The 17,366-nt window shown below is 41.3% G+C and overlaps 2 protein-coding genes across 6 annotated transcripts; both read right to left on the reverse strand.

Annotated features, from left to right (window-relative positions):
• Positions 1 to 102: 102 nt before the first annotated feature.
• LOC105017527 (galectin-3-like) lies at positions 103 to 3,830 on the reverse strand. 2 transcript variants are annotated; one of them, XM_010882203.3, is made up of 6 exons: positions 3,772 to 3,830; positions 2,729 to 2,739; positions 1,725 to 2,504; positions 1,547 to 1,635; positions 1,149 to 1,323; positions 103 to 661 (listed from the first exon to the last, which is right to left on the reverse strand). In XM_010882203.3, the coding sequence occupies exons 2-6, from the start codon at positions 2,732 to 2,734 to the stop codon at positions 503 to 505; spliced, it is 1,209 nt and encodes a 402-aa protein (XP_010880505.2). In that variant the 5' UTR covers positions 2,735 to 2,739; positions 3,772 to 3,830; the 3' UTR covers positions 103 to 502. The 2 variants fall into 2 exon arrangements, with proteins under 2 accessions (XP_010880505.2, XP_034143791.1); XM_034287900.1 differs by having other exon boundaries at positions 586 to 661; positions 1,122 to 1,323.
• Positions 3,831 to 9,664: 5,834 nt separating this feature from the next.
• On the reverse strand, positions 9,665 to 14,718 carry LOC105017525 (galectin-3-like). Of its 4 annotated transcripts, none has more exons than XM_010882201.4 (6): positions 14,643 to 14,718; positions 13,555 to 13,565; positions 12,618 to 13,295; positions 12,017 to 12,105; positions 10,800 to 10,971; positions 9,665 to 10,701 (listed from the first exon to the last, which is right to left on the reverse strand). In XM_010882201.4, exons 2-6 carry the CDS (start codon positions 13,558 to 13,560, stop codon positions 10,543 to 10,545), a joined length of 1,104 nt encoding a protein of 367 aa, XP_010880503.3. In that variant the 5' UTR covers positions 13,561 to 13,565; positions 14,643 to 14,718; the 3' UTR covers positions 9,665 to 10,542. The 4 variants fall into 4 exon arrangements, with proteins under 4 accessions (XP_010880503.3, XP_010880504.3, XP_010880502.3 ...); XM_010882202.4 differs by having other exon boundaries at positions 12,618 to 13,247; positions 14,643 to 14,711; XM_010882200.4 differs by having other exon boundaries at positions 12,618 to 13,247; positions 13,555 to 13,641; positions 14,643 to 14,702.
• Positions 14,719 to 17,366: the final 2,648 nt, after the last annotated feature.

A 17,366-nucleotide genomic window follows, 5' to 3' on the forward strand; every position in this document is an offset into this window, starting at 1 on the left:
TTGTATTTCACAGAGTTTTTATTTTAATTGTACTCTTGTTTTTTATTTAATTGAATTATTGTTGTTGATTACTAGATGTATTAATTCTTACAATAGGAATATTCAGTTAAAAACAAGAATCATTAATTAATTCATTAATTAATTATCAACAATAATTGAAATTGTGCACTTACTGTATTTTCTGGTGTTTTAACTTTACATATAGGCACAAAGTATGTTTATTTACATTGTATGTGATCAACAGTATTAAAGTAATATAAATTATTATACAAATTCGATTAAATGGCATAACTTAATTTGGGTTAGGTGCCAAAAGTGGTTATTCATAGTTTTTAGTTGACATTTATGCTGTGTTATGAGGCCACCACAGAATGAGCACAGCACTGCTCAACATCATCATCATCATCAAACAGGTGCATAAACCATTAATTACACTGATGTAAAATGCATGTAAACTAATGTCACACTGAGTATATTGTGATGTCATGTAACTAAACGGTAGTCAAGGGATTGTGTCTGTGTTAATGTAGGTGAGCACGCAATCATGAAGGATGTTGATGCGATCGATCTGGTTGAGTTCTCTGACGCGGTGTTTAAACTCAAACAGCTGAGCCCCGTTCACAGCCACCTTGAATTCTTCAGGCGTAACCAGAATCTTCATCTGAAACACAGGACCCAAAAACACTCTTGGCCAGGCCTTCTGACGTCTAACCTGGTTAAATGAAGACCCCTGAAAGCTACGCCTGACTTCCTGAACGCTCTACATTCAGCCAAAGCTTTCAACAGTAAGTGCTTCAGGGTGAAGATATCTCACAGGGCTGACCCTGCTTGAAACACAATCTTCATCTGAAACACAAGACAGACAAGCAGTCTTGGCCAGACCTTCACGAACAAACCTGGTTAAATGAAGAACCCTGAAAGCGCTGACTTTCAATCTACATTCGGCCAAAGTTTTCAACAGAAAGTTCTTCGGGGCGAAGATATCTCACAGGACCTTAAACTTGGTTGACCTAAAATGCTTTATCAGTGTGCTAACATTCGCCAGTAGAGATAAAGAAAAACATCTGACCATTTGTCTAGGACTAAAAATAACAGCCCTTATGTTAGTCAGTATAGGTTACCCTGCCTCAATGGACGTTCCCACTGACCTCGAAGGACTGTCCGGCCATGAAGGGGAAGACTCCTCCCTGTGTGTGCCTCTCTTCCTTCCCCCAGCGCTCCCCCACCTTGGAGTTCCTCACCACAGCCTGCTTGCCCCCCTCGTTGAAGCGAGAGTTGAGGTGGAAAGCAATGTCATTACCTCGCAGGAAGTTCACTGTGAACCTGCAGGCGTTAAGACCCGAAAACAAACAGACGTTTAATAGACCGGTTGGATAAAAGCATAGGTCAAGGCTTTAGATAGTGAAGTCATCTGTCACATTCAGAACTAGCCACTTACTTCTTAGACATTTTGATACTGGTGATGTAGCCAAGGCTTTCAATGTCAGATTGTTTGATCAAAATAAGTAAATGAAATCGTATTAGATTATTGTAGGTGTGAACTCACTGCTTAGCATTTGGTTTGACCTGGCCCATGATGGTTATCATCATCTTGTTGTAGATTCCTCGTTTTAGGTTCAGGTTGTAAGGCACATTCTATACACCAACACAAAACAGACATTTAGGATATGCCACTATCTTTAGACCAACCCCTCCCACTACTTTCTTACTTCCTTGTCTCTCACCAATACAGTTGGTGTTGGGTTCCATTGAAGAGCAGGTGCTGAGACAGCTGGATCCTGGCCAGGCCAACCGGATTGTCCACCTGGGTCCTGACCTGGGCTGAAAGGCCATCCAGACCCTGGTTTAATGTTTGGATTAAAGCCTGGTACCGGCCACCCTAGGGCACTAGGTGGGCTTGGGCTCTGGGTTTGGGCCTGGGCTTGCAATGGTGCTGGGGCTGGAGGTTGATAAAGCTGGGGCTGGATGTGTGGAGGCTGGGTCCCAGGCCAGCATGGTTGGCAAGGATGGGCAGGGGCTGGTTGGGTTGGTTGTGGTTGGGTACCAGACCAGTTTTGGGCAGGGGCTGGTTGGGTTGGTTCTGGTTGGGAACAAGGCCAGTTTTGGGTTGGAGCTGTTTGATTTGGTTGTGGTTGGGAACAAGGCCAATTTTGGGTCTGGGCTGGTTGATTTGGTTGCTGACCTGGCCAGTTCCAGATTTGAGTTGGAGCTGATTGAGATGATGGCTGATGACCGGTCCAGTTTTGGACTGGAGCTGAGCTTGGTTGGGATGGATGTTGCTCAGGCCAGCAGGGGGTGTTGGGCTGCCCAGGAAAGCAGGGCATGGGTTGGGGTTGAGCTGGAGCAGAGGCTGGTGGGGGTGGTTGTGGGCTAGGCCAGCATGGAGTGCTGGGCTGGCCAGGAAAGCAGGGCATGGCCTGAGGTTGGCTAGGCTGTTGGGCGGGATGAGTTAGCCAAACAGGACCTCCTGGTTGCTTTTGACTGGGCCAAATACCGTTGCTTCCCTGAGGGGGTAGAACCAGAAGATTATATACACACACACATACACAAACACTACAGACATACCAAGACACATGATCTTCAACACTGACACTTAAGCACATAGACATAAACTCATCCACACAGATATCTTCCATATTTTTCATAACCACTGAGACAGTTCCTTTCAGAGAGCTGACAACTCAGTGGTCAGTTGCCAGTTTAGAGGTTAAGGATGTGAGCTACTTACTTCCATAATATCTGCAAATAAAGAGAGAACAGCATCAGTACGAGCTTTGATCTTCATCAAATAGGAAAACATAATTCCAACCATGGTTCCCTAACAGGAAATAAAAACCACTCTAGTCACTGTCAGATCATCATTCATAACATGCCAATTACTGTATCGCCAATCCCTTAAGTACCAATTGACTGGAGTTTTAAAACATTCCAGTGAATAGAAATGTATTCACAATCCCACTGATTACAGTGCCGTCAAACATGTACACAGAGAACGAAGGTGGGTCACCCAGAACACAACTGTGAGCAGAGAGCATTCTAACAATTGGAGGAAATTGTCTGGTGGCACCTAATGCATTATACAGCCCTTAGTGAGGAATGTGTATGGAACTGTGTATCTGTTGTCTATAATCACTCTGCCACAGTCACACAAGGGATTGTTCTCTGCTCCTGGCGAATCAGATTCCACAGATACCTCCACGCCAATAACACCATCTGCTGATGACCTGGTCACAGTCTATTCAGTCCCATGTGTTGGTCTTTGTCTAATTGACATGGACATGACTCCGTAATTATGGTGTGGATGATGGGATAATGTGCACTAGCATCTTTCAATACAGATGTTCTCAACTCCAGGCCTCTGCACACAGAGTACTGCCAGATTAAATTCTAGCCTCTTTAATCAGGGACTGATTAAGACCTGGGACACCAGGTGAATGCACTTTAATACCATATAAAATACAAAACCAGCAGTAATCCTGGTCCTCAGACTGTGAGTTAAGAAACACCGCTTTAATTGATTTTCACAATGAGAATTAAAAAACTCACTCTAAAAAACTGTGTATAGAAATTCAAGCCATAACGTGTGAGTCTTTTGTGTCCTTTATATTCTTAAAAGTAATGAATCCTGTTTTTAAATATTACAGATGCACTAACTGAACCCAACTTTCTCTAAGTGCATTTAAAACCTCTACACCTTCATTGAAATAAAACCAGATCACTTTCTGAATCTTAAACTCTATCTGAATATACAAACAAATAAAACAACGTTACCTGTTATTCACTGATAGTCTGTTGCCCTGCGTTGCTGTGGTGCTGTTGAGGTGACAGCTAGACAGGAATAATAGGAACCAACTCACATTTATATCAACTCCTATATACATCCTTTCTTCATTTGGTCCCTCCTTTATTCCCAACTTTCCTCTTCTAGTAAAACCACGCCCAGGAGATAGATTCCCTGTGACTGCATTTCTTTTTTAAACAATGTTTTTCAATCATATTAAATGTAGATTAAGTATATACAAATGTTCATTATAAAATACATAGTGGAGCAATGCACATCAATGTGAAGGATGTCCTATGTGATTAGCCATCTGATTCAGGACAAAACATCATCTATTTGATTGTCGCCAGATGGTTAATTATTTAAAGATCTTTGACTTGGGCCTTCTTCAATGAATAATAGGTGTTTCCAATATTGATGTGGTAATTAAATAGAAATGTAATAAGAAATAATATGGAAAAGCATTTCACTTTTCTGGGGTTGATATTTTCTAATTGTTGTTGCCATTGTTGGAATGCGACAAGCTTTTTGGAGGGAGGTAGAGAGATAGAACGAGGGAGAGGGGGTGAGTGTGGCCTGCTGACATAATATTGAAATGTTGCCATAGAAGCAAGGGAATCTTGTCTGTGTATGATTGTGTTGTGTGTGTGTGTGTATGTGTGAGAGAGAGAGTACGCTCACAAGAATGTGCAATCTAGAACCTAAAATTTGTCTGTGTCTGTACCAGTTAGAGAAGCCTTTTGTTTTTCAATTAAAACTCTTTTCCTCACTGTTGCCACGGAAAGCGGTTTCTCCTTCGTATCCCAAACAATTCTTCAAAGGGTTCTACTGCAGGTACAGCAGTTGATTCATAGACATAAAACCTCAGTTATATCTGAGAGGAACCATTTAGGAACCTTTGTTTTCTTAGTGTGTCTGTGTGTGGGGTGTGTGAGTGTTCTTGTCTTGCATCTGTATGTTATACATAGACAATAGAAGATCATTTAACAAGTTCCAGCAGCAAATTCATATTTTATAATGTGGTTCTAGACTTTTGTCTTTAGGGGATGTTGTAATTGTATTTTGTAATGTTTTTGCATATAGGTGTGTACCAGGGTGTCAGAATCAGAGGGACCCCACATCCCAATACCACATTTTTCAAGGCAGCATGATTTTCCATGTAGGTACCATTTTCGCACATTTCCACTTTTTCCAACCTAACAAACAGTGAGTGTCCTCTGTATGTAACATGGTTGACATCATAGGTCAGCAGCCAGTCATAAGACTGTCTCACAGATACTAACTAGGTTCCTGACATGGCCCGACATTTCTGGGCCAGGGACAGTAATGTCATTACAACAGACAGATACCTCACTGTGTTTAAGCTTGTGCTGGTTCCCTGCAGAGTCATGGTGTTCGTCTCTCATAACTATAAGTCTGTACCTAAGATGGGCCACAGGACCAGTGGTCCTGGTAACGGTGATCAACATCTCTCAAAGTAACGAAGCTCAGTAAGTTATGTCGAAGTGTGGTGCCAACTGTCTCAGGATTATTTTGAGTGCAGTGTTTGTTGGAAAGTCTTCCCATGCCGCCATTTGGTGACTTGTGATGGGTTGGGTGCCTACAAGGTCAATTCTGGTCGTTGCCTGAACGAGTCAATATCAGTAGTTGGACACTATTAAAATAGAGTGTTGGAGGGGTGGGGGGTGGGACATGACTCCAGGAAGCATCATTGCTGACCTCAAGCAGTCTGGGGGGGGGCACTGCCCCTGAACAGGTTCTTTCCCTGTGCCACGAAGCATCCGACCATCTGTCCCACAGTGACTAATATGACAATGTTGACCACACCAAGCCCCCTCCACACAGAGAACTAAACAGACGCACAATACTGCAGTCAAAACTCTTTCACTCTCCCTACATCTGCAAACAGCACACTGATGTTGTAAATGTGTACATCCACTGTGAATCCATGTATTCTTTCCTTATTTAACATTATTGTAATTGCTAATGACCTGCTGTGTATACATTGGTTCAGATGAGGTTTCATTCTGTCTACATGTCCTCCATCACCAGCCGCATCATTACGTAGCTGTTAAAGATGACTGAATCTGAAGCCTCTGTCCAATAGAGGGCACTGTTGCTCTGTGGCAGTGCCGAAAACAACACCTTTTGACCAAGAGAACCTAACTCCACAGGATAAAGTAACGGCACAGTTGATCTGATCTCTCTAACAGATAAAGAACATAATACATGTAATAGCAAAAATGCTAGTTAACAATTCAACGAGAGTATGATACACTGGAAGGCTAAAACATGGCCCCCAAGATTCCAAGTGGTCTAAGCTTGTGTCTAGCAGTAGAACTGTGTCAGTCAGGCCTGGTGATCTAATCCTGGTCTCGACATAACAACAATGCTCGCTTTCTTTTTTTTGCGGTAATGAGTCCATCAGTTCAATAGAAGACGCTGTCATTCTGTGGTAGTGTGAGAAACAACAGGTTTTCACTACGGGCAAAAGTGGAAACGGATTAACTATTGAGAAATGGATACTAAATCAATCTTCTTTACTTATGTGAAGGTGGTCACGGTGGAGAGAAAATGTAACTGGGTTCACCACTGTTCTATTAATGTGTAGCAATACACCAGAACAGCCATAACATTATGACCACTGACAGGTGAAGTGAATTACACTGATAATCTTGTTATCATGGCACCTGTCAGTGGGTGGGGTATATTAGGAAGCAAGTGAACAATCTGTCCTCAAAGTTGATGTGTTAGAAGCAGGAAAAATGGGCAAGCGTAAGGATCTGAGCGACTTTGACCAAATTGTGGTGGTGATATGACTGGGTCAGAGCACCTCGAAAACTGCAGCCCTTGTGAGGTGTTCCCGGTCTGCAGTGGTCAGTACCTATCAAAAGTGGTCCAAGGCTCATTGATGAACGTGGGAAGTGAAGGCTGGCCCGTGTGGTCCGATCCAACAGATGTGCTACTGAAGCTCAAATGTCTGAAAAATGTAATGCTGGTAGTGAAAAAAAGGGTGTCAGAACACACAGTGCATCGCAGTTTGTTGCGTATGGGGCTGCGTAGCCGCAGACCAGTCAGGGTGCCCATGCTGACCCCTGTCAACTGCTGAAAGCACCTACAATGGGCATGTGAGCATTAGAACTGGACCACAGAGCAATGGAAGAAGGTGGCCTGGTCTGATGAATCAGATCTCCTTTTACATCATGTGGATGGCCAGGTGCGTGTGGGTCACTTACCTGGAGAACACATGGCACCAGGATGCACTATGGGATGGAGGCAAGCCGGCGGAGGCAGTGTGATGCTTTGGGCAATGTTCTGCTGGGATGTTACTTTGACACGTACCACCTACCTGAGACTTGTTGCAGACCATGTGCACTCTTTCATGACAATGGTATTCTCTGATGGCATTGGCCTCTTTCAGCAGGATAAAGTACCCGGCCACAAAGCAAAAATGGTTCAGGAATGGTTTGCGGAACACAACAACGAGTTCAAGGTGTTGACTTGGCCTCCAAATTCTCCACATCTCAATCCAACCGAGCATCTGTGGGATGTGCTGGACAAACAGGTCAGATCCATGGAGGCCCCACCTCGCAACTTACAGGACTTAAAAGACCTGCTGCCAACGTCTTGGTGCCAGATACCAAAGCACACCTTCAGAGGTCTAGTGGAGTCGACGCCTCGACGGGTCAGGGCTGTTTGGGCAGCAAAAGGGGGACCAACACAATATTAGGCAGGTGGTCATAACGTTATGGCTGATCAATGTATGCCCATCTGTAGTTAATCTCTAGTCTGAATGGGGAATTCAATAATTTCATACAGTGAGATCTGGAACATCTCGCAAATAATTAGGTGAATTGGCAACAGGTCAGTAACATGATTGGGTATGAAAAGAACATTCCAGAGGGTATGACTCTTTCAGAAGATGGGGAGCGGTTCACCAACATTTTAAGAACAATGTTTCTCAATATAAAATTGCAAAGAGTTTGGGGATCTCATCATAAATGGTAAATAATATCATTAAAAAATTCAGAGAATCCGGAGAAATCTCTGTACACAAGGGACAAGGCCGGAAATCAATATTAGACAGCTGGGATCTTTGGGCCCTCAGACGCTACTGCATTAAATCAGCCACAATTCTATAGTGGACAGCACTGCATGGGCTCAGGAACACTTCCGAAAACCATTGTCTGTGAACACAGTATTTCGCTGCATCCACAAATGCAAGTTAAAACTCTACCATGCAAAAAAGAAACCATATTTAAACAAGATCCAGAAACACTGCTGCCTTCTCTGGACCCGAGCTAATTTAAAATGGACTGAGGCATAGTGGACATCTGACCCATGGTCTGAAGAATCAAAATGTGAAATTATTTTGGGGGAATTATGGATGCAGTGTCCTCTGGGCTAAAGAGAATAGGGACCATCAGGTTTCTTATCAGCGACAGTTAAATAGCCAACATCCGTTATGGTATGGGCTTGCATTAGTGCACATGGCATGGGTGACGTGCACATCTGTGAAGGCACCATAAACGCTGAACAATATATACAGGTTTTGGAGCAACATATGCTGTCATTTCATTATGTCTCATTTCAGCAAGAAAACGCCAAACCACATTCTGCACTTATTACAACAGCATGGCTCCATTGTAAAAGAGTCTGGGCGCTAAACTGGCCTGCCTGCAGTCCAGACCAGTCACCCACTGAAAACATCTGGTACGTTATGAAACAAAAAACATGACAAAGGAGACCCCGAACTGTTGAGCAGCTGAAAATCTATTATTCCAAAAACTATAACATTTTGCAGTTTCAATATTTGATATGTTGTCTTTGTACTTTTTCAGATAAATCTAGGGATAAATTATTTGCACATCATTGCATTCTGGTTTTATTCACATTGTATGCAATGTCCCAATGTTTTTGGAAACAGGGTTGTAAGAATGCATCTGAAGATGGTATCACAAAATATTTGGAAATTTTTGGAAAAGAAAATGTTACCATTGATGATGAGATCCCCAAACTCTTTGCAATTTTATCACCCATTTAATTTAATTTGAACAAATATGAAATAGTTTTGTCAGTTTTTAGACACACAATATGTGGCAACATTTATTTACCATACATAACATAGAAACTGCACGCGTTTACTAAAACAACATTTTTATAGCTGAATGCACTAACACTGTCAAAAGATAAAATACATAGTGCAAAATCAAAGATCAATTTTTAAAAGGTCACATTTTTTACTCCATTGAAATAACACACAGAGAAAAACAATACTTGCTTCATGTATTAAAACATCATGTGAAGGTCATCACAAAACATGAATTACATAATGTTTCAACATGAACCTAATATTTCTATGAAAAGTATTCAGTTGATGAAGATGATGATTATCCATTTTATGAAAGCATAATCTGGAGAAAATCCAAATGTTTTTTTTTGGTTGAAATTGCTGATGTTCCCTGCTGTATATTCATTAACCTTTTTATATTATAGCAGACATATATCAAGTTTAGCAAGTACCCAGAACCAAGCGAGAAATTACTGGATTACAAGCCAAGCATGTTACTGTTTGACTGTAAAACCAAATTTCTCCCAAAGTAAAATGTAACTTCATCAAAAGAAACACGTGCAGTGATATTTAAAGTGAGACTAATTATAAACATAAAACAGAGAAAATATGTTAAAAAGGAAAAAGACACTTAAAATGCAATTATTTGATGTGCTGTTTTTGGACACTTTCCAAGCCGTATATCAGAGTTACCGGGCAATTGCACTTTCTAAAGGTAATATTCTAGGGCACATCCAATTAATGTTTTTTCACTTGTGTTATAGTCGCAGGCTATTTGTAAAAAAAAAAAAAAAAATCCTCATACTTAATACATACGCGATTTAGATTAGAATGTGTGAAGGGAGGGTGTTTTCTCGCACACACCCTCCAAAGACGTTCACTGGAATAAAAACTAAACCAAGGGGTAAAAGTATCAATGTATCAAAACATTTGGCGTAGCGGAAAGGAAGAAACGTAGTTAAAGAAATCCAATTGTGCAGCGTCCGTTTTTAAACGAAAAATTCCACTCGGGCGCAACGTAACAGCGCTTCATTTCATGTGAATGAGACATTAGCAGCAGCACCGACGTCAGTTTCACAGGACGCTATTTATAAAAGAACGTAATGACTTCAAACTGTCTCACGGGTGATCCCATTAATTGGCCTTTCTGGGTTTTAACTTACGTAAGAATGTTCTGGGGAAATAACGACTTTGAAAAAAAATTTCAATTACTTTTAAGGCAATGGTCCATATTGGAGACTACATTCAGGGTAAACACTGTATAGCATGTTTGCTTGGAAATTATTCCAACAATTGTTGGGTTAGGTTACAATTAAGCAATACAAGTTGAATAGGGTACAGGTGATCCAACCCATATATTTTTTTAAATAAATAAAGTAGTAGGCCTATTATACCTGCGTGCGGACATTACATTACTGTATGGACTATTTTGTTAAAGTAAAAAAAAACTATGCAGTTTATTTTGTACTACAAAAACTATCCAATGTTAGCACACAGAATGAGTTAGTAGACATAAACGTAGCATTATGTGTGTACCCCAGAATGAGCACAGCTCACTATCAGCATGAAGACCGTCATGATCCTCGTCATCATCATTTTTAGGAAACAGGCGCTACGATTTAATGTGTTGAGCTGACAATGCTGGGGAAGTTGTATAACATACAATATAGTGATGTAATCTGGTTCGGTGTTATGGTATTGTGTCTACGCTGACGTAGGTGAGGATGACATCTTGGAGGATGCTGATGCGATCGATCTGGTTGAGTTCTCTGACGCGGTGTTTGTACTCAAACAGCTGAGCCCCGTTCACAGCCACCTTGAACTCCTCAAACGTAATCAGAATCTTCATCTGGGGTGGGGTGGAGAGAGGAATGAAAATCACACAGTTCATTAGTAAACCTGTATAGTAGTATGTTAGCTACAGTAGCAATGTTTCAATGGACTGACCTCGAATGACTGGCCGGTCATGAAAGGGAAGCCTCCTTGAGTGTTCCTCTCCTCACTCCCCCAGCACTCCCCCACCTTAGTGTTCCTCACCACTACCTGCTTGCCTTTGTCGTTGAACCGAGGGTTGAGGTGAAATGCGATGTCGTTACCTCGCTCAAAGTTCACAGTAAACCTAGGGATTATACAAAAACATAATGTTAATAAATGGCCAGACATTATAGTCCCGCATCGGGTCGTTTGCTCCTCCGATGGACCGCAAATAAATCAGTAGAATAAAAATATTTTAACCCGAGGGTCGACTCGCGTTTCAGAGGGTCGGACATTTTTTTTTTTTACAGACTAAACGTTATTTCAGTGGGAGGTGAGGTAGATAGCCTAATCATCTACAACGCATTGAGTAAATAGAACCAGAACTGCCCAACACCACACCCATGAATATCATCCGCATAACTAAAGCTACTTTTCTTACAACATGCGAAATGTTTAGCTAACGTAACTACAACGTTAGTTGTAGAGTGAATAAAGGGGCTGTGCCAGCAATAACCCTGCTTTTTGGAATTTGGGAGGTTTTGTGGATAAGAACACCGATATGATTGATCATGGATGGATAAAAGTGGGAGCGGGTAGGCGTGAGGTAGCTTATTTGTTTGCATGAGAATAGGCTACAGTAGATATCGTTACTAAGTTTAATGGTTCAAAGAAGAAAACCATAAGTCGAATTAATGCAGGATATTAAAGTTAATAAATAATAAATAAATAAATAAATAAAAGATAAATTATCTCTGGCAAGAATAAACTGAATTTTTTTGTTGTTGCCTGTAACGGTTGGTCTTTTGGAACCTGATATATGGGGGTGGGTCAGGTTGCGGAACAAAATCTGTTCATCTGTTTGATTTCGGGTGGTTGTCGGAACAGCTGCAGCCAACGCGGTCTGGGGTGCGGCTACAAAACGGACCAGTGCAGCACGATTAGACAGTGAAGACATGCCCCAGTTGTCAGGTTGTATTCAGTAGGGCCAATTCTTCCTGGAAAGTGATAGATTGAAGGCAGCTGACCTATTTAGAAAAATCCACTGGACAGGATTTATTATTCAGTCACTTAGAACATTCTTGTTTTTGTGTCAATCGAAGTCTTTCAACTGGGATTTCAGGGATCTTATTCATTCATTCATTCATTCATTCAAGCAATACAACCAAAGTCAATTAGTGTGAACTCACTGCTTTGCATTTGGTTTGACCTGGCCCATGATGGTTATCATCATCTTGTCGTAGATTCCTCTTTTTAGGTTCAGGTTGTAGGGAACATTCTATACTCCAACACAAAAGAGACATTTAGGATATGACTGTCTATACACCCCCCATTACGAGTGTTACCTCTGATGTAGCCCTACATATTGGTCTCACTGTCACACAGCAGACACAGCAAAAGTTTGCCACATTAAAAGCTCCCTTGAACACTTGTTTCCTATAGAGTGTTGTTGGTTTTATCATTTATCATTTATAAGTGAACAAACAAACACAGACTAAGGTTATGTAACAACACAATAGTACCATAGCAGAATAACCCACATCAGAGAGGAAGTACTGTAGCCATAAAATACATATTTCGCCCTCCCTCCCTCCACCTGTCTTCCTCCATCTTTGTCTCCCTCCCTCCACCTCTGTCTGCCTTTCTCCACCTCTCCATTTCCCTCCCTCCATCTCTGTCTCCCTCCCTCCATCTCTCTGTCTCCCTCCCTCCATCTCTGTCTCCTTCCCTCCCTCCCTCCCTCCCCTATATCTACCATACAGCTTCTCCGTAGCCTTTCCCCTGTCTTACCAGATGTCCTGTCGGTGTTGGAGTCCACTGAGGAGCAGGTTTGAACCCACCTGGCCAAGCAGACTGGCTACCCGGGTCTTGAGACGGGCTGAATGGCCACCCAGACCCGCTTGGTTTGGGGCTTGGGTTCTGCCCAGGCCAACCAGACTGACCGGAGTTGAAAGGCCATCTAGGCTTTGGGTTGAGGCCTGGGTTGAGGCCTTGAGTAACGGGCCATTTTGGGGCATTAGGCTGGCTCGGGACTTGGGAAGAAGCTGGAACAGGGGTCAGTGCTGAAGGTTGAGAAGGCTGGGGCTGGTATTGTGGAGGCTGGGGCTGGTATTGTGGAGACTGGGGCTGGTATTGTGGAGACTGGGGCTGGTATTGTGGAGACTGGGGCTGGTATTGTGGAGGCTGGGGCTGGTATTGTGGAGGCTGGGGCTGAGGTTCTGACCAGCATGACTGGCAGGTATGGGAAGGGGCTGGTTGGGTGGGTTGTTGTTCAGATCCGGGCCAATTTTGACCTGGGACTGGTTGGGTTGGTTGAGGACCAGACCAGCAGGGGGTGTTGGGCTGCCCAGGCCAGCAGGTTGGGGGCTGGGGTTGTGTAGGCGGTTGGGCCTTCTGACTGGGCCAAAAAACTTTGCTTCCCTGGGGGTAACAACCAGAGGACGGACAGCCAAACAGAGCTTCAGAGAGCTGGTGGGACATGAAAGGGGTACACACATGCATAGTCAGAGAAGAACACATGCAGACATGCACACACTGACACTGACACCCACACACACATGCACACGCGCGCACACACACAGACAAGGAAATCCGACATGCATACATGAAATGTGCACACGTACACACAAATGTCTGTTCAGACATTACATTTCAGGATATCACAAAACCTAAGCAGTTTTCTCAGTGGTTAGTTTTCATTGTGAGTTTGAGGAGGTGAGCTACTTACTTCCATTGTATCTGTAAGTAAAGAGATAGCAGCATCACTACCATTTCTCATCTTCATCAGAAACGGAAGCATCATGCAAGGCTATAACTGAAAACACAATGAACTAGTGACTCACAACCAGTCATTGAATTCAAATGAAATGTCAACATGAACGAATACCAGTGTTTCCCAAGTTTCATGCCTGATCGATAATTGAGGAAAAACAATTTCATATATGACCACTAGATGGCTCTAGCCAGTCACAGGTACATTAACCACCAACTACAAAACCAGCGTAAGAACCTATTCTTATAGTGAATACTAATAATAGGCTAACACCATTCATACATTAAGACTTACATAAAACTTATTTGGTGCTTGGAAAGTAAACACATGCTCAGTCAGAGAAAAACACACTTGGTACCCTTGGGAAATCTCCATGTAGCTTGGTTTTTAAGTCCAGGACTAGGCCTAATCTGTTCCTGCAAAACCGGCCCTTAGATTTAATGCAAGCTGGCAGGATCATGCGGCTACACGAGGCAAGGCAGAATGGCAGTAAGGAACATTAATGAAACAGTGGATACGTTGTCTTGTTCTGTAACAGTCACACAAGCCCGGTGTTCTCCTTCCCTCTTAGCAGAGCAGATTCCACAGATAGCTACTCCCAATCACATCATAACCTGATTAGCTGCCCTCAGACTAGTCTTGTATTTGCTGTGCCCTGGCTTATGGAGTAGAACATGACTGCCATTATGATATGGCTGCTAATACGCCATCAAAGGGTAATTACGGTCATGCCCAGATGTGTTACCTGTTCTGAGAAGCCAAAATTCAGCCTTTGGCTATGTATATTTCTTTGTCAAATTAAATAAAAATAATATCACCAGGTTTTTGGGGAGAAAGCCCATCACAGAGGTCTGCAATCATAATTACGTACAAATAAATCAAACTTTTAAAAGACAACACACTTTTGAATGAAACAATAAAATACAGCAAGACATCTCCTCGTCAAAGATGTCCAACTCACCAATTAAACAGGCCATATTTTCTGTGTCTCAGTCTGAAACCGGGATGAACACAATGCATTAGAGAGTCAAATGTTACTTTACCTGTTATTCACTGTGCTCCTAAACACTGTGGGTTGCTGTTGGGTTGTTGAGGTGACAGCTGGATATAGTAGGAATCAACTCACATTTATATAAAGTCCTCTACACTTATTTTCTTCATTTGGCCCCTCCTTTATTCCCGACTCTCCTCTTCTAGTAAAACCACGCCCAGAGATAGAATCCCCATCACAACATTCCCTTTACAAACAAGGTTCTTTAGCCCTGCTAGTATAATTATATGAATTGATATACATGTTCAAATAATTGTGTATGAATATACATCTTTAATATCAAGTAGGCTATCCTAAATGAGAAATGAAAATGCATACAGTTAATGAACATTCTTACGGTACTGTACTTTGCAAAAGTCTTATGCCACTTTGGAATATTGTTTAAAGCTATTTATTTGGTCAGGAAATGTAATTGTACACTTTAAAACCCTATATGTCCAGAGAATAAACATACATCTACACTTATAAGAGAGGGCCTTATGTTGTCAAGTTGTGGACAATGAAACTTTTGATGCATAGTTTGGCTATTTAATTAAGGGCACCAACAGTTTTGTGGCAGATTATTATGATGTCCAAATTAAGTTTAATTCAATAACAACCTGAATGCAAACCAATGAACCCCCCAGATCCTGGATATCTTCTCAGGTTATACTCTGCCAAAGCTGTACTGCAGTCATTTTCATTTGTTGTTGGTTTATTTATATTCACTAAGTATATATTTATATAGTATGTAAAAAGTATTTTTTAAGTCTCATCTTTACCAAATAAAAGCATGTTCTATTTCATTTAAATATTGAGATGAACTTGCCCAGTCCAGAACTTTCCACTTTTTGGCTCTTAAAAACTCCCTAACTGTCATTGCAGTATGTTTGTCTTGTTACATCATGCAGTATGCTGAAGTACAGTCCACTGAGTTGGGTGGCATTTGCTTGTACTTTTGCAGACAATATGTTTCTTGACACTTCAGAATTGATTCTGCTGCTGCCGTCAGGAATTACATCATCAATTAAGACTGTTGAGCAAGTTTCAGTGGGAGCCATACATGACCAAGGCAGCGTATGCTGTGGATCAGGAGCCTGTCCTTATATTCGCCAGACTTTCATCTTGGTATCCCACTAAACGCTCGTATTTGTCTCATCTGTCCACAATAACATTTTTGAAAACTCTGTCTGGTATTTTGAGTACTTTTTGTTAGGAGGTTAAAGTTCTACCAGTCCGACCAGGGCAGCACTGTGCCACCCCATACTAGGTTAAAATATGGTCAGAATTTGGTAATGTTTCTGATAAATCTTTTAATATATTTCAGCCTCCTAACAGCTTCCTTGACTTTCATTGGAAACTTTTCAAGTAAACGCAAAGTTCATAATTGAGACTAAACTTTGACAGCTCATTTATCCCCTCAAAAATTATTTGATGGAATCTGCCTCACTACAAAGAAAAACCTGCTAATATAGGGGGACTATGTCACTTTTGGTTGATCAACTTAGAAAAGCTGTAAAAACTTTATTTATGGATATTATAAAAATGTAAAAAGTGATTTTGATGTCACAGTGATCTTCTGATATTCACTGTATGTTTCCTCACTTGAACAGACGTGGACTGTGTAAAATGTTATCAACCAGAAAATGAGCAAGGGAATTAATTATTCCTAAAAGCACCACATTGCTTGTTTGAGGGGATATAATCGTGTGGCTTTGTGAAAAAGCCAGTGCATCTTCTGTTGACCAATACTGTAGAAATTATGCATTTTAGGATTTGCTTTTGTGTACACCCACAGCATTTTAAATGTGAAAAATTATCATTCCACTGTTACTGAAGACATTCTGTACATTTTCTGATATGACAAAGCAAACATTCTGCAAGTAGGCCCTTTAAATTCAATTGGCATGAATTATTACAAAATTCCCTTTCTTTTAGTCACAGAAAATAACCAGATTGTTTTCATCAAAGTAGCTGCAAAAGTGTTCACTGTTCCTGTAAATACTACAGAATTTTTCTTATGGCTTTATCAGTATTTAGATAAAGTACAAGATAAGATTTTGGCCACTGGTTAATTTCCTATGATAAAAAATAAATACAATTGTAATGTGGAAATGAACAATAAAGTTGGATTACTTGCAGTTTTAAATAACTTTTGGTGTGGCTTATGTATTCATATCATTCATATTATTGTGGTCATCCACTGAAAACTCTCACCTTTCCTTATTTCTATGGGGGATCGTGTTTCTGCGTGGCAATGGAAAGTGTTTTGAAGATACCATTTAATAAATCCTGCACAAAATACCCATATTTTCTATTCCACAAACCTGTTTCCCAAAAAAGTTGAGATGCTGTAATGTGCCAATCATATGAAGACCATATTCAATAGCAAGTGGTAAAAAGACAATGTATCAAATGTTGAAACTAAGACATTTTACTGTTCCTTGAAAAAAATATATGCCCACTTTGTGGGCAACATAAAATTGCAAAGAGTTTGGGGATCTCATCATCTACAGTACATTAAATAATTAAAAGTCTGTCCACAACCCTTCCTAAAACCAGTGTCTGTGAACACAGTACGTTGCTGCATCCACAAATGCAAGTTAAAACTCTAGCATGCAAATGAAAACAAAGGTGAATCTGATCTAATCTGAACACGGCATGGATGACTTGCGGAACAATATACAGCTCCGGCAAAAATTAAGAGACCACTGCACATTTTTCTTTCCTTTACAAG

The sequence above is a fragment of the Esox lucius genome, chromosome 18, assembly GCF_011004845.1.
Source record: "Esox lucius isolate fEsoLuc1 chromosome 18, fEsoLuc1.pri, whole genome shotgun sequence".
NCBI classification, from domain to species: Eukaryota; Metazoa; Chordata; class Actinopteri; order Esociformes; family Esocidae; genus Esox; species Esox lucius.

What these genes read in the sequence shown, in the direction of transcription:
- LOC105017527 (XM_010882203.3), bottom strand. An exon ending in GTCAAACCAAATGCTAAGCA is followed by an intron (nt 1,324 to 1,546) that starts GTGAGTTCACAC and finishes TAACGCCTGCAG; the next exon opens with GTTCACAGTGAACTTCCTGC. An exon ending in TGGCCGGACAGTCCTTCGAG is followed by an intron (nt 662 to 1,148) that starts GTCAGTGGGAAC and finishes CCTGTGTTTCAG; the next exon opens with ATGAAGATTCTGGTTACGCC.
- LOC105017525 (XM_010882199.4), bottom strand. Translation starts at nt 13,629, where the DNA reads ATGATGCTTCCGTTTCTGATGAAGATGAGAAATGGTAGTGATGCTGCT. An exon ending in CAACACCGACAGGACATCTG is followed by an intron (nt 12,106 to 12,617) that starts GTAAGACAGGGG and finishes GTTGGAGTATAG; the next exon opens with AATGTTCCCTACAACCTGAA. An exon ending in TGACCGGCCAGTCATTCGAG is followed by an intron (nt 10,702 to 10,799) that starts GTCAGTCCATTG and finishes ACCCCACCCCAG; the next exon opens with ATGAAGATTCTGATTACGTT.